This window comes from Alternaria viburni (assembly GCF_023758015.1).
Source record: "Alternaria viburni strain BMP 2772 chromosome Unknown scaffold_39, whole genome shotgun sequence".
Lineage (NCBI taxonomy): Eukaryota > Fungi > Ascomycota > Dothideomycetes > Pleosporales > Pleosporaceae > Alternaria > Alternaria viburni.
In genome coordinates, this window is record NW_026055808.1 from 1 (window position 1) to 13,868 (window position 13,868).

The 13,868-nt window shown below is 54.2% G+C and overlaps 6 protein-coding genes across 6 annotated transcripts; 3 read left to right on the forward strand and 3 right to left on the reverse strand.

Moving 5' to 3' along the window:
• Positions 1–7: 7 nt before the first annotated feature.
• J4E79_011222 (uncharacterized protein) lies at positions 8–3,837 on the reverse strand (the record flags this gene model as incomplete). The annotated part of the gene is made up of 3 exons (XM_049360053.1): positions 8–1,594; positions 1,642–2,489; positions 2,536–3,837. Coding segments are annotated over 3 exons (3,737 nt in total), but the record flags the coding sequence as incomplete, so codon positions are not given.
• A 498-nt stretch (positions 3,838–4,335) lies between these two features.
• J4E79_011223 (uncharacterized protein) lies at positions 4,336–6,141 on the reverse strand (the record flags this gene model as incomplete). The annotated part of the gene is made up of 1 exon (XM_049360054.1): positions 4,336–6,141. The coding sequence occupies one exon, from the start codon at positions 6,139–6,141 to the stop codon at positions 4,336–4,338; it is 1,806 nt and encodes a 601-aa protein (XP_049205412.1).
• A 324-nt stretch (positions 6,142–6,465) lies between these two features.
• On the forward strand, positions 6,466–7,440 carry J4E79_011224 (uncharacterized protein; the record flags this gene model as incomplete). The annotated part of the gene is made up of 2 exons (XM_049360055.1): positions 6,466–6,833; positions 6,882–7,440. 2 exons carry the CDS (start codon positions 6,466–6,468, stop codon positions 7,438–7,440), a joined length of 927 nt encoding a protein of 308 aa, XP_049205413.1.
• Positions 7,441–7,545: 105 nt separating this feature from the next.
• Positions 7,546–8,318, reverse strand: J4E79_011225 (uncharacterized protein; the record flags this gene model as incomplete). Its single annotated transcript, XM_049360056.1, has 2 exons — positions 7,546–8,076; positions 8,151–8,318. 2 exons carry the CDS (start codon positions 8,316–8,318, stop codon positions 7,546–7,548), a joined length of 699 nt encoding a protein of 232 aa, XP_049205414.1.
• A 1,082-nt stretch (positions 8,319–9,400) lies between these two features.
• On the forward strand, positions 9,401–11,401 carry J4E79_011226 (uncharacterized protein; the record flags this gene model as incomplete). The annotated part of the gene is made up of 2 exons (XM_049360057.1): positions 9,401–9,511; positions 9,704–11,401. The coding sequence occupies 2 exons, from the start codon at positions 9,401–9,403 to the stop codon at positions 11,399–11,401; spliced, it is 1,809 nt and encodes a 602-aa protein (XP_049205415.1).
• Positions 11,402–12,018: 617 nt separating this feature from the next.
• Positions 12,019–13,845, forward strand: J4E79_011227 (uncharacterized protein; the record flags this gene model as incomplete). The annotated part of the gene is made up of 1 exon (XM_049360058.1): positions 12,019–13,845. The coding sequence occupies one exon, from the start codon at positions 12,019–12,021 to the stop codon at positions 13,843–13,845; it is 1,827 nt and encodes a 608-aa protein (XP_049205416.1).
• Positions 13,846–13,868: the final 23 nt, after the last annotated feature.

Consider the following 13,868-nt stretch of genomic DNA (forward strand, 5'->3'; position numbering starts at 1 on the left):
ATCAAACCCCCTATCCAACTTCTTCAGCGCCTCCTCCACCTCGACCGCCCTCTCCTCCCCACCCCTCAACCCTTGCAACCTGGGAAGATTATGCATAACGCGCTCAACCATCTCCTCTAAGGCCTTAGGATCGCGCACACCACCCCCTGCACCCGTCATTGTACCCCCAATCCCACCTAAGGCGGTAGCACGCATGTTATCCCAGACAGCTTGGGCGGAGTCTGACTTGGCTTTGCCTTTGGTGGTGGGATTGGTGTTGTTGGTGTTACTGTTACTTCCAGCATTGCCAGGATTACCAGTACCAGTACCGCTGTTATTGGCGTTGGCGTTGGCGTTGGCACTGGTGCTGGTATTCTTGTTGTTCACATTCTGACCACCCCCATTATCTGTCCCCTTCGTCAGCTCCGTATTCTGAATCGGCAATTGCTGCTGCTGGTGCATCGAAGACTGCGGCACATGTTGACGTTTCCGCAGCATGACCTGGCCTTGTTTGTCCATGTAGGTTTCGTACCCTTGTTGGTCGAGCACTTCGTCGGGGACGCGGACGTTGACTGGTGATCGGTTGCTGCTGCCACTGCCACTACCACTGCCACTTCCGCTGCTCTCGCCTGGGACAGCAGGGTTCGGATTTGGATGTGGGCCTGATGCTGTGGCTGGGGCGGCGGGGGCTTTCGCTTTCGCATTGGCATCTTGATTATACTTCTCCAGCGCGTGAATACGGTCTTGATTCTCCTTATTCCCTTCCATTAGAAACCGAAGACACATTATAGCGTGTTCGCGGATGTAAGGGTTATGTTCATCGTAGGAGCAGCAGTTCAACACCGCCTCAATACCACCCAACGGCCGTATCTGATCTTGAACGTGCTTGTTCTTCCAGACCAGGGAGCTGAGGACGAGGACGGCGAGCTTCTTCAGGTTGCGCCACTCGAAGTCTGAGGGCTCGTCGGCTGCTTCGTCCATGTAGGGTCGGGGTGATGGTGAGGTGGGTGGAGGGATGTAGGCTTCGGCTGCGCCGGCTGTGGTATCGTATGGTCGTTCTACAGCGACTGGTTGGGGTTGGGGTGGCTGTTGCTGGTCTTGCTGCTGGTGCGACGGAGGGATGTGAACCTCTACTGGGGCTGGAGGTGGTGGCGCGTGCTGGACATTCCTCAGCGGAGGTGGCGATAGCTGACCCTTGGGTATCGCTGCGTCCAGTTCTTTCAGTAGGGTGACCAGTTCATGTGAGATCTCCCAATTACTGAGCATTCTCTTCCACGTTTCGTGTTCTGTAAGAATGGCGAAGAACTCTAGGTACTGGTAAACGCCCTCATACATGCGTTCCATGTCCCAGAGATTCAGAGGGAAGTCCTCGGGTTGCGCATGTCCAGCGCGGATCTGGCCTTGCAGGAAGATGAGGGCGCACGTTTGCGGAATGATGTGGCGACGGAACTCGGTGAGTAGAAAGTTGACCATGTGGACATCGCCTTGGTCGACCTGCGGGTGGTTCGCCTTGAGATGGCCCTTCGTGGGTTGCGCACGTGCCTGTCTGGCGCGGAAGATATTTGTGAGAAGCTTCATGATGACTGCCTGAGCCGGAGAGATGATGTCCTTAGATCTGTTATAATGTTAGTCAAAGTCCGTGTTTCCAATGGGTATACTTACTCAGACTCTCTAAAGGCATGGTAAGCAAACGGCAGTAGCTGGTTGGCAAGAATAGCCTCCATGATCTTGACCATGAACTTGAAGTACAACTCTTCCTCGCGCAGATCCCAAGCAGCAACAAAGATCAACAACTCGCGCAGCAGATTCCGGCCATTATCCTGCGCAAGAAGCAAATGACACCGAACACCATGCATGCTCCTGACACTGCTAAACACGGTCGGATCAGAATGATGACCAGGCTGTCCCTCCGTCGGCTCAACGATTCCAGCCATGATAATCATAGGCAGAACCTCAATCTCAGTAGGACCCAGAATAAGTGGAACATCTGTGAGCAGCCCTCGGCCTTCATCACCAGGAATGTCATCGTAGTCGTCATCATTGTCATCGTCATCCTCTGGCGGAGGAGAGGTAGGAGACGCTACGTCACTGATTAGCCCTGATGGACGGTCGGGGTCTGGCTCCAGCCGCTTAAGCAGATCTTCTTTGCCATTTTGGAGTATCTCCGCACCAAAGGATGGCGGGTATGTCACACGGAAATCGATCTCACCTGCCGGGGGAGACCGTTTGATGCTGGGATCTAGTAACGAGTCATCCAATGCTGGTTTCGGGGATTGCTTCTCCGCTGTGGGTTGGGGTGGTTGCTCGCTGTTGGACTCGTCGCCAGGTAGAGCTGTGATGGATGACCGCATCCTGTCGACCTCCACTTGGAGTTGGTTGATGCTTTTCGCCAGCGCCTGTACACTCTCTTCGTTCTTGGCATGCTGATCCACGACTTTGCGGTATGTGCTCGTTTGAGTGATCTGATCGCGATATCGGGCAACGACATCTGCATAGAGCATGTTCCATTTCTGAAAGTGTTAGCAGGAATCAGGTCACACGACAGACGTAACCTACGTTCTTCTCCTCTTCACCCATGGTCTGCCACCTCCGCCTGCACTCGGCCGCAATTTCATTGGCACCTGCCTTGACACCATGATGTATCAGCGCCTTCTTGACGTCGTTGCCAGTCTCGCCAATGTAGAGCAGGAATGGCGAGGACGCAGGCTGTTGAGGAATCTTGAACGCGTCCAGACTTCGCGCTGCATGAGTCGGCAGAGGCTGCTCCTCCGGTGGCGGGCCTTGATCTTGTTGTGGAAACTCGTCCATTTTGTACTTCATGTCTGCGAAGTTGGGCAGTTCATTGTCGAGATGACTATCGAACAGCTCGATCCAAAGCATCAGCTTCCGCTGCTCGTTCCGCGCGATGAGATTGTTTAGGAACTGCAGACAAGTAATGAGCAGCTTTTTGTATGCATTAATGACGCCCTGCCATTTGTCTTCATCCTGGGTTCCAGCCTCGCCATCATACCCCCGCGCCGTAACGCGTACACAGACATTGATCAATGCGAAAATGTCCTTGTCAAAGAGCCTGTCTGCACTCAAATTCTGCACCCTCTCGCCATGTACCTGCACATTCCTTGCAATGCACACAAGCTGATTCAGCCGTTCCAGGTCCCTCAGCAGGCTCGGCGAATAGCTTGCGATGAGCGGGCCCGACAGACCCTCATATTCAGGCGCAGCAGGATCCGGCGCAGCAAAACAGCGGCGTTCGAGCGAGGGAATAGCGGCTTTGAGCACGCCCGCGAGATCGTCCCAGAATTCCCACGAGAGGCCGAGTTCTTCGCGCAGCTCGAGACTCTTGCGCGACTCTTCCAACGTCTTCTTCACCACGTCGCGCTCCAGCATGCGCAGTGTATCGTCCCGCACATAGCCCGGGTTGTGGAAATGCACGGTATAGGGCGCGAGCGCAAGACGTAGGCGGGTGAGGTAGGGGCGCGCGGTCATGCCGGACGAGCTCTCGGGTCGCTCCGAGTCGCCCACGCTCTCCGTGTCGTTGATGCTGTCTTCGGCCATTTGGGGCTCCGTCTCAGGCTTCACGTCGGGCGGAGATGGCGCGCGGCGGTCCCAGTCATTCCACAGTTGGTGCTCGGCGAGTAGCGATCGGTAGACCCATACACGAATGGGCCCGGGTGCGCGGAGGATGCGGTAGACGTTGTTGGAGGCCAGTTTTTCGACTATGTTGTGGTATTGCGCCAGCGCTATGGGTGCAAAGGCGAGGTGGGCAGACTCTTTGCCCGTGTCTGCAAACGGCGAGGGGAGATGCAGAGCAGCAGGCAGCGAATCGGAGTGCGTGGAGGAGCTCGAGTCGGAGGTCATGATGGCGGCGGCGTTGACCAAAAATTTACAGTCGCCTCAAGACGTTGCCCCACCATGCATGATCCCCCACCTGACGTATGCAGGACGAGGTAGCGATTCCCTCAGCTGTCCATGGTAGTCACTCGAGACTACCTAGGTAATTTCATTGCATTCACGTGTTCACTCACATCAAAATCATCAAAACTCGATTTGTAACATTTTTCATTCATACCAATACTGGTATTTCGAGATATGTACGGAGCATATGAACCTCGAGTAGGCATAGTATTTGGCCCGGCGAGTCTAGTGGTACCGCTTGTTTCAATCTTGGAAGCAATGTAATGTGGTCATGATACATGGTAATAGTATCTCCCACGGACATGAATTGTTCCGTTGGCAAAGCATTCCAGCTTTGCGCTGTGCCGTTAGGCATGCACGCGTGACCCTCACAAGCGTCGGTGGTGAAAGTGTAGAAAGGGAACGACGATGGAAACGTGGTGGCGACGTTATATGGAGATATTACATACCCTCAGCCTTGAGCCTGGCCGCCATGAAACGGCTCACCTTTTTGGTCTTGCCATCTCGTTCTTCTACGATGGGACTTTCTTCGTCCTCTTCAGTTGCCTTGAATCCGCCTTGGCGCTGGATGAAGCGATTGCGCGCCTTGTGATACTCTGCTTTGATCTCGCGGTCCAAGAGAACTGGATCAAACTCATCAGGGGCCTGAGGCTCTGAGGGAAGAGGGGCGTGCTCGGTAATGGTAGTGGCTAGTGTTCGTCCAGCAGGGCCACTTGGTACAGGCGGTGCTTCTGGAACCGGAGGTGTTGGCAGCATCTGGGGAGGAGTGTTCGTCGCAGCGCGGGCACTCTTGAACCTGGACATCTTGGCGGGTTTGGGTGGCTCTATCGGAGCTGCAGGGATTGCAGACCGCTCGACAATGGTATCGGATATGGTCGTTGTGGATCTAATGGGTAACCGCGCGGCTCCAGCTGGTTCTTGTACTGGCTTTGGCGCTTCAGATATGTCCAGGTCGTCGGCAAAGCGCACTCCCTTCTTCTTCGACTCCTTTGTATCAGCCGGCGCCGGCATTGTCGCAGGAGAAGCCATGGACTCATCGAACTGATCGTCGCTCTTCACTTTCATGGTACGAATGTCTCCGATGTGGTCTTCGAGAGATGGCTTGCCCGACTCAGGCCCTACATTCTGAAGCATGCGAGCGCCCAACTTCTTCTCAAGTTCCATCATCTGCTTGCGATAGTCCTCGGTGATGACAGGCTTGGTGCTGCGGCCATACTCGTCTTCTTCTTCGTCGTCCTCAGTGTCGTAGTCGCCGTAGTCGTCATCTTCTTCGTCAGAGTACGACGCAGTAGGCTGGTCCAGATCGAGTTCAGCGACAATCTGTCCGACTTCCGACATGCCATACTGAAGCATTTGCCGTCTCAGCTCGGCTTCCTCTGCAGACTCGTCGTCTGGTATAATGGCATTGGCCAAGCTCTCGTAGTCGTCCTGCGTGAGCTCCTCATCGACAGAGAATTTTGCTTCGTAGTCGGGTTGTGCAGGTTGTGGTGTAGCTTTCGGAGTTGGTTCGACGTCGACCTCCTCAGAGAAAGACACTGACTTCTTGACAGGTTCTGGGTCTGAGGGTTTGGAGGAGGATGTAGCGGGTAGGTTTTCGGAGGAGGATTGAGCAGCTTTCGACTCCGGTGTGGTGTGTGAAGGTGGCGCAGACGTGGACGACGTATCTGGAGAAGCCTCCTGCGCCTCTGCATTTTTCTTCTCCAGCTCCGCCTTCTGAACACCAGCCTTGCGCAGGACATCAACAAGCTCAGCCGCAGCCTTGCCTGTCTGGTTGACGGAGCTCGAGACTTCGTTGCCGTCGTCATCCAGTTCTTCCTCAATGTCCATCATCGGCTCGCCCTCTTCATTGTCCATGCCTGGCTCCAACAGAACATCGACACCAGCAAGCTTCTTCTCAGCAGCATCGAGGTTCTTTTCGATAGTAGCACTGCTCGTCCGAACATAGTCAATGCGTCTAGAGATCATGTCAATAACTTGGTTAGCAGTGCGTTCCTTGGGCGAGTTCTTGCAGAGCAGCTCCTCGACTTCCTTGTGGTCCAGCAGGCTAAGGTCGAGGTCGCGTGCCATCTCACGTATCTGTGAGGGTGAAGGGTCGCTGGCGCCTTGGATCTCTTCCTTGAGCGCCTCATACTCAGCCTCCCAGGTCGTCCAGTGGGAGAGGGCTTTGCGCAGCTTATCGACATTTTGCTGCAGCTGCACACGGCGGCGCTCAATCTCCTCTAGGGCGCTCTGTGTTGAGGCTGCCATTTTTGCTGATGTGGTGAGTGGGTTGGGGAGGAAGGAAAGGTGAAGGAATTTTGTGTACGAGAAAAAGCGTCGGTCTTGGCGTCAGGCCCCACAAGGGAAACCATGCAAGCCATGCATACAGATCGTCGGTATGTCGTCTGTCAGACAGGAGCGTTCCTGGACTTTACAATCAGTCATAATCCCCTCGTCTGCATTTCTATCGACTTCCAGACATGCTCTTGACCTCATAGAAAGACCAGCGACTTCCACCCGCTGAGTCAGCACCAAACCTCAAGATCCCTCGGCCCATCCTCGCAGCTCCATCGCCTCTGCCTCATACCCGCCATGTCGAAATCCGCGCGCGGCGCCGACGCGTCCAAGCCAGATGGCGGTGCGTCTCTCTCCAAAACCCTCTACAACTTGTCTTTGCAGCAGTCACAACTCGCTCGTTCCCTCGCTGACGATGCATCAGACTCTTGCCCCGTATGCAGGTCGTCGCGCTTCCTCAACTCCAACATGCAGTTCAAGATCAACCCGATATGCTACCACAAAATGTGCGATACCTGCGTGGATCGGCTCTTTGGCAAGGGCAACAGTATATGTCCTGTTGCTGGATGCGCAAAGACGCTGGCGTATCGGAACTTTCGGAGGGCGACGTTTGAGGATCTGAAGGTTGAGCGGGAGGTGGATCTGAGGAAGAAGGTCATGAAGATGTAGGTGCTATTGACGCATAACAACGACGTCTGGCTAACAATCTACAGCATGAACAAAACAGAAGACGACTTCGAGTCCCTCCGCGACTACAACGATTACCTCGAGCAAGTCGAAGAAATCAACTGGAACCTCATCCTCAACATCGACGTAGACGCGACCTGGGCAAAACTAAAAAAGTTCGAAGCCCTCCAAAAAGCCGAATTAGAAGCCGCCGCCCGCAACAAGAGCACCGGCATCAAAGACGACGTCGACCCGGGTTTCGCAATCCGCGGACTCAAGAAGCGCGTCGCGCCACCCGTCGAAGCACCCTTCGACCCATTCGGCGGCTACACCATCGCGCCACAATACTACGTCCTCCAGGACAGCTACGAGGTGGACTGGTACGCGCGTATGAAGCGAGATCCGGCGCATCTGGTGGGAGGACACAGCTTGCAAGATTACTGCAGTCGGACACTACGGGAAGCATTCGGTGGCCTGGGTGTCTTTGTCGAGGACGAGATCCCCGCGCGCGAAGCTCCGTCCATGTCCATGAACGCGGATGTGGGCACTGAGCATGCCGCGACGGCAGCCATGAGCAGAGATGTCATCATGGACGACGTTTTCTAGTTTTCTTGCACTGTGATACCCGGCTTCAGGCCAGCATTTGGGCGGCGTTGAGATGGCGTTTGAGTAGATGGGATTATCCTTATAGCATTGTTCGAGGTCCAAGGATTATATCCTGCTTTGCCCGACCTGACCCGCTGCCCCGTGATATCCAATGTCATTGTACTCAAACTGCTCTTCAGGCAGCGCGTATCCGTCTCCGCCCCTGCCTCGTTGCGCCCGCGCAGCAATGGGATTCGGATTGATGTCCCTCCCCGTATCCTCTTCATCTCTCTTCGCTTCCCCTCCATTCAGCACATCCAATTGCTGAAACACGCCCCTCGTCCTCGCGCCCCTCATAACCTTGACATCCAGTGCCAACGCGCACCCGGTTGCCACAAATCCTAGCAGCGCAAAGCTGAACAGCGCCTTGTACATCCTGCACACGCTAACCCCGGTGTCTGATTCCCAACTCTCTGCATCGCAAACGTGTGCCAATGTACCTGAACACCACCACGCCAGCAAAGCAAATGATACAGTCCAAAGGAGCGCGAGGACGCTGTTGAGAATCAGGTTGAGGGACGCGGAGAGGCCGTGGCGGAGGTGTAAGACGATCGTGGTTGTGAGTGCGGCGAGGGTGAGGAGGGATACGGTCATTAGCTAGGTAATTATTAGTTTCGCAATGGATGTATGTAGTAGGTAAATAGCCAGGACGAAATGAGGAAGGGACTCACCAAGATAAACGTCCACGGCAACCTATACCCATCATGCGCCAATTCACGCAGAAAGTAAAACATTATACTCGCTACTACTAAGGACGAAAGCAGTTGCGCGCATCGTATGATGTGGAATGGGAGGAATGGGTACGCTGTGGGTTTCACCCGCGTCTTGCGCGGTGCCATCGTAGGCTAGAATGTGATGTGTTGTTTGGCGTTGTCGGCAAAGATGAAGTATGTACAAGACAATGATAGAGGTGTTAGTGGATGAGCAAAGTTCGCATTTCCGTCATGTCCATGTTGAGACGCGGAGTTGGGACTAAACTAGGGGTCCAGTTGGCCTGGCCTGGGCAGCTCAGCTTTCTCGTGTTGCGGCGGTTGGGCCGAGATGCCACCTTTGTGACGGTAGACATGCGAGAAAGCTACGATTCTTTTAGAGTCTCGAATGGATAGGTTGGAGAGTAGTTGCGGTGTGTATTGTTGTGAAGTATAGCCTTGTTCGTTCTTGCTGATAGAGGACCTCAGGCACCCGACTAGCGCGCCTGCCCACTTGGGCGTTTCAATGTTCTACAGCTTTTGACCATGATTTCATTGACGGCTGATTGCCTCTTTACCACGTTCTTGCTACACCCACTCCTACCGCTCGCGTACGCTCAGAACAACGGAAACGTAGCGTTGGCGGCAGAGTTGGGGGTGTTCAAAGGCCATGGACCGTTGCCACCAGTGTGGAATACGGCTCGCGCATGATGCACCGTCCTACAAAAAAGCGTCTAGTTCCCGTTTATCAACTCCCGGACCCACATTGCGGCTGAGTAGTCGAACAAGTCTTCACCATGTCCCCGGAAGCCATAGGTACCATGTTCCCGATGGGATGGCTCTCAACATGGCGACAACGCCAGGGATCGCGACCGCACCGCTTCGAGAGCACCAGAAAGCACTGAAGCTCCCATGAAGTATCCGGATTACTCATACGAGATCCCCGGTAGACGGCGTAAGGACGCAGGCAAAGAGTGGGTGTTGTGCCCGTCCCCTGTCCCGTCTCGCATCGGATAAAATGGATACACGATATCAGGCCCGCACCTGCATACGGAATCTTGGATCTCGGCCCAAGATCTCGATGTCGCTAGCATGCTTTTCCTAGTTCAGTAGCGCTGACAAGCAATTTATATTCTGCTGGTATGCTCCAGGGCGGTGATTTACCGGTCTCCAAGTCTTGTATCGGCTATTCATTCTTTTGAGAGAGCGCTGCTTTTTCACGGGACGCGATTATGAAGTTACAGACGTCTACTTTGCTGGCGTTTGCGCTGTTGGAGTGTGGTAGTGCCGCAGTTGTCGAGCGGGAGGCAAAGGGAGCGGTTAATGCCAGCTCTTATGACTTTGTACGTTACCGATCGAAGCCAACAGATCACCTCATACATGAAAAAAACTGAACAGCCTGGAGCCTACGTTATCGTTGGGTCACCTACTTTGCAAGATTTTGGGTCAATGTAGTCTGCAGACCTGTTCAGTCTTTTTCTTATATGAGGTGAGATTCCATCCCGACTCCGAAGATGATCTAACAGACGATGTAGATTGTCATTGGAGGCGGAACTGCAGGCCTCGCCGTCGCTTCACGCATCAGTATCGGACTCCCAGAACTCAGCGTCCTTGTCATCGAAGCTGGACCCGATGGCCGTCAGGAACCAGGCATCTCCGTCCCAGGAAGAAAAGGATCAACACTTGGTGGCAAATATGACTGGAACTTTACCACCATCGCCCAACCCGGCGCCAACAACCGCGTGTTTGCGCAGAACCGTGGCAAAGTTCTCGGAGGATCCTCCGCTCTCAATCTTATGACATGGGACAGGACTTCCGAGTACGAACTGGACGCCTGGGAGAAGCAGCTCGGCAACAAAGGATGGAACTGGAAGAACTTGTACGCTGCGATGTTGAAGTGCGAGACATTCCTACCGTCGCCGGCATACGGCACCGAGGGAGTCGGCACAACGGGGCCCATCCGCACGCTCATCAACAGGATCTTTCCCCGTCACCAGTCCGCATGGTATCCCACCATGAATAGCCTCGGCTTGGCGACGAACCGAGAGAGCCTGAACGGACGCCCCATCGGTGTCTCGACCCAACCGAGCAACGTCAGCCCCAACTACACTCGCTCTTACGCCCCAGAATACCTCAAACTTGCCAAGGATAACCTGGTGTTGAAGCTAGACACGCGTGTGGCGAAGATCAACTTCAAAGGAAAGACTGCCGTCGGTGTCACACTGGAAGACGGTACAACAATCACCGCGCGAAAGGAGGTCATTATCTCGGCTGGATCGTTCCAAACTCCTGGTCTTCTGGAACACTCCGGTGTCGGCAACTCTACTCTCCTCAAGAAGCTCGGTATTCCCGTCGTTAAGCATCTACCTTCGGTTGGCGAGAACCTCCAAGACCACATTCGCATCCAAATCTCCTACCAACTGAAGCCCGAATACCCTTCCTTCGACGTCCTCAAGAACGCCACTCGCGCGGCTGCCGAGCTAGCCCTCTACAACGCGGATGAGGTCTCACTTTACGACTACACCGCCAGCGGCTACGCATACTTCCCCTGGGGCACCGTCGGCAATGAAACCGCTTCAAAGTTCCGAAACCTCGTTGACAGCGACGCCAGCTTGACGTCCGCAACCGACAAGTTGAAGAAATCATACTTCTCCCCCGCTCTCAGCACAAAGGTACCTCAACTGGAAGTCATCTTCTCAGACGGCTACACCGGTCTGAAAGGCTACCCCGCCGCCAACTCCACCCAATTCGGCATCGGCACATTCGCACTAATCGGCGTGGTTCAACACCCCTTGAGCAAAGGAAACGTCCACATCTCCTCCCTTAACATCAGCGACAAACCGCTCATCAACCCAAACTACCTCTCCCACCCCTATGACCTCGAAGCCGCGACCAACCTCGCCAAATACCTGCGTAAGATCGCTTCCACCGCGCCCATGAGCGAGGTCTGGACAAATGAGTACGAACCGGGCAGTGCTGTGCAGACGGATGCGGATTGGCGCAGGTATGCGCTGGCGAATACGTTGAGTATTTATCATCCTATTGGTACTGCTGCGTTGCTGCCGGAGAAGGATGGTGGTGTTGTGGATAAGGAGTTGAAGGTCTATGGTACTAAGGGGTTGAGGGTGGTGGATGCGAGTGTCATTCCTCTTTTGCCGAGTGCGCATTTGCAGACGCTTGTTTATGGGATTGCGGAGATGGCGGCGGAGATGATTGTTAGGGAGCATAGTTAGGTGGTAGGTTGTTAGTGAATGTATGCACGATACTTGGATCAAAGATGTTGACTGAGCGGCAAGATAGCTGCACCAGATTACACAGGCACGCCAACCTTAGAAAAATCTGAACAGGTCTAGAGCCTACATCGACGTTAAGACACCTACTTTGCAGGGTTCTATGTTAATGTAGGCTGCAGACATGTTCGGTTTTATGCTTGTATGAGGTACAGGTGTCTCTAATTGACGCGTTGTTCCATGCCGGTCATGCTTCATAAGCGTGTTACTTCCTTCTTCTAAGGCCTCCCGACCCGTTTGGGCTAGCTTCCCTTCCCCCGCATGTAGGGCCGGCCTCAACCATTACTATTTAGATGCCGCCGATGGCGACATGCCGCGGCATCACCACTAATGCGCCCTGCGGTTGACACCTCAACAATTCGGTGCAAAGCATTATTAGGATAGATGCCGACGGCAACAAAGTCATCCTTGGAATGGATGAGCCTCGTCACCAGAGCATGACGCCCAATAATTCTTCCTAGCAGTACAAGCTACATAACCCAGAGCTCGGACAAAAGACATCGGTCAATTGACTACACACCACGAAAACCTCCCTCAGGTTCACTCCACAAGCTATCAACATGTCTTTCTCCATAGGCATGCCCTGGAACGAGGGCGAAGAGAAGATGCACCGCCTCCTCCGCATTCCGTCTCAAGACAACCCAACATCAGCCATGCTCACACCACAAGCAGCCTTCATGTTCCAACGCGCCCCTCTGCTCGCACTCGGGACTCTAGATGCACAGCATCGACCTTGGACGACACTATGGGGTGGCGAGCCTGGTTTCTCAGAGCCGCTTGGTGGTGGTTTCGTCGGTACAAGGACTCTCGTCGACGGCAAGTATGATCCTGTTGTGCAAGCGCTTGTGGGTGGAGGGGAGAAAGGCGAGATGACACAAGCGAAAGACGGTGGGAAGCTAGTAGCAGGTTTAGCCATCGACCTGATGACAAGAAAGAGAGTCAAGACCGCCGGCCGCATGGTCGCAGGGACGATAAAAGACGTCGAAGTCGAAGTCGAAGGCGAAGAAAACAGGAAACAAACACAACTCCAACTCGTCACGAAGATCGAGCAAAGTCTCGGGAACTGCCCAAAGTACCTCAACCAATACGAAATCCGGCCCGCGCTTTTAGACCCAGAGCTCGTATCGAAAGGCTCGTCGTTGTCTGAAGAAGGGAAAGCACTGATATCAAAATCCGACATGTTCTTTCTCTCCACCAGCACAGAAGACGACATGGACGTCAACCACCGCGGCGGCCCACCAGGTTTCGTCCGCATCATCTCCACAACCACCCTCGCCTACCCCGAATACTCTGGGAACCGGCTTTACCAATCCCTCGGCAACCTGATGCTAGACCCGAAAATCGGGCTCGTGTTTCCAGACTACGAAACCGGAGATGTTGTGTATATAACAGGCACAACCTCCATCCTCGCCGGCACAGACGCCTCCGCCCTCCTCCCGGGCAGTAATCTCGCTGTTAAGATAATGATTGAAGAATGCCGGTACGTAAAAACCGGTCTACCATTCCGCGGCACGAAGAAAACACCAAGTCCGTACAACCCACTCGTCCGCACACTAGCGACCGAAGGCAATGTCCGCGCCGCCCTATCCAGCACCTCCTCCTCCTCTTCCCGCTCCACGCGCCAAACAGCCCTTCTCACAAGAAAAGAGATCCTCACACCCACCATCGCACGCTTCACTTTCTCCGTCAATGGCGGCCTCACATACGCGCCTGGTCAGTGGATCGCGCTTGATTTCAGCCAAGAGCTCGATGTGGGATATGAGCATATGCGGGATGAGGATCCGGCGAGTTTGAACGATGATTTTGTTAGGACGTTTACGATTTCTTCGACTCCTACTGTAGGAGACGCGGGTAAAGAGAAGGAGTTTGAGATTACCATCCGAAAAGTGGGGGCTGTGACTAAGTTTCTGTTCCAGCAGAATGAGCGTGCAGGACTGGAAGTGGGTGTTTTGGGGGTGGGAGGGGAGTTTAAAGTCGTGAGTGCTAGGGCTGGAGAGGGGAGAAACGTGTTTGTGGCTGGGGGTGTGGGTGTCACACCACTATTCGGTCAAATCGGTGGGCTGGATTTACAAAACGGCGGGTTCATGTTACTGTGGGCGGTGAGGGGGGAGGATGTGGGGTTGGTGCTGGATACGTTTAAGCGGTATCCTGGGCTTGGGAAGTGTACAAAAGTGTTCTTTACTGGGCGGGCTGTGGAGGATGAGCTTGCTAAGACGAAAGATGAGGTCAAGGCGCAGGCGAATGTGGTGGAGAGGAGGATGATGAAAAGCGATGTACAGGATGTGCAGGCTGAGACGTGGTATGTGTGTGCTGGAAAGGGGATGAGAAAGGAAGTGACTGGGTGGCTGGATGGACAGAAAGTGGTGTTTGAAGACTTTGATTATTGAGAGCTGGAGAAGATCATGTATAC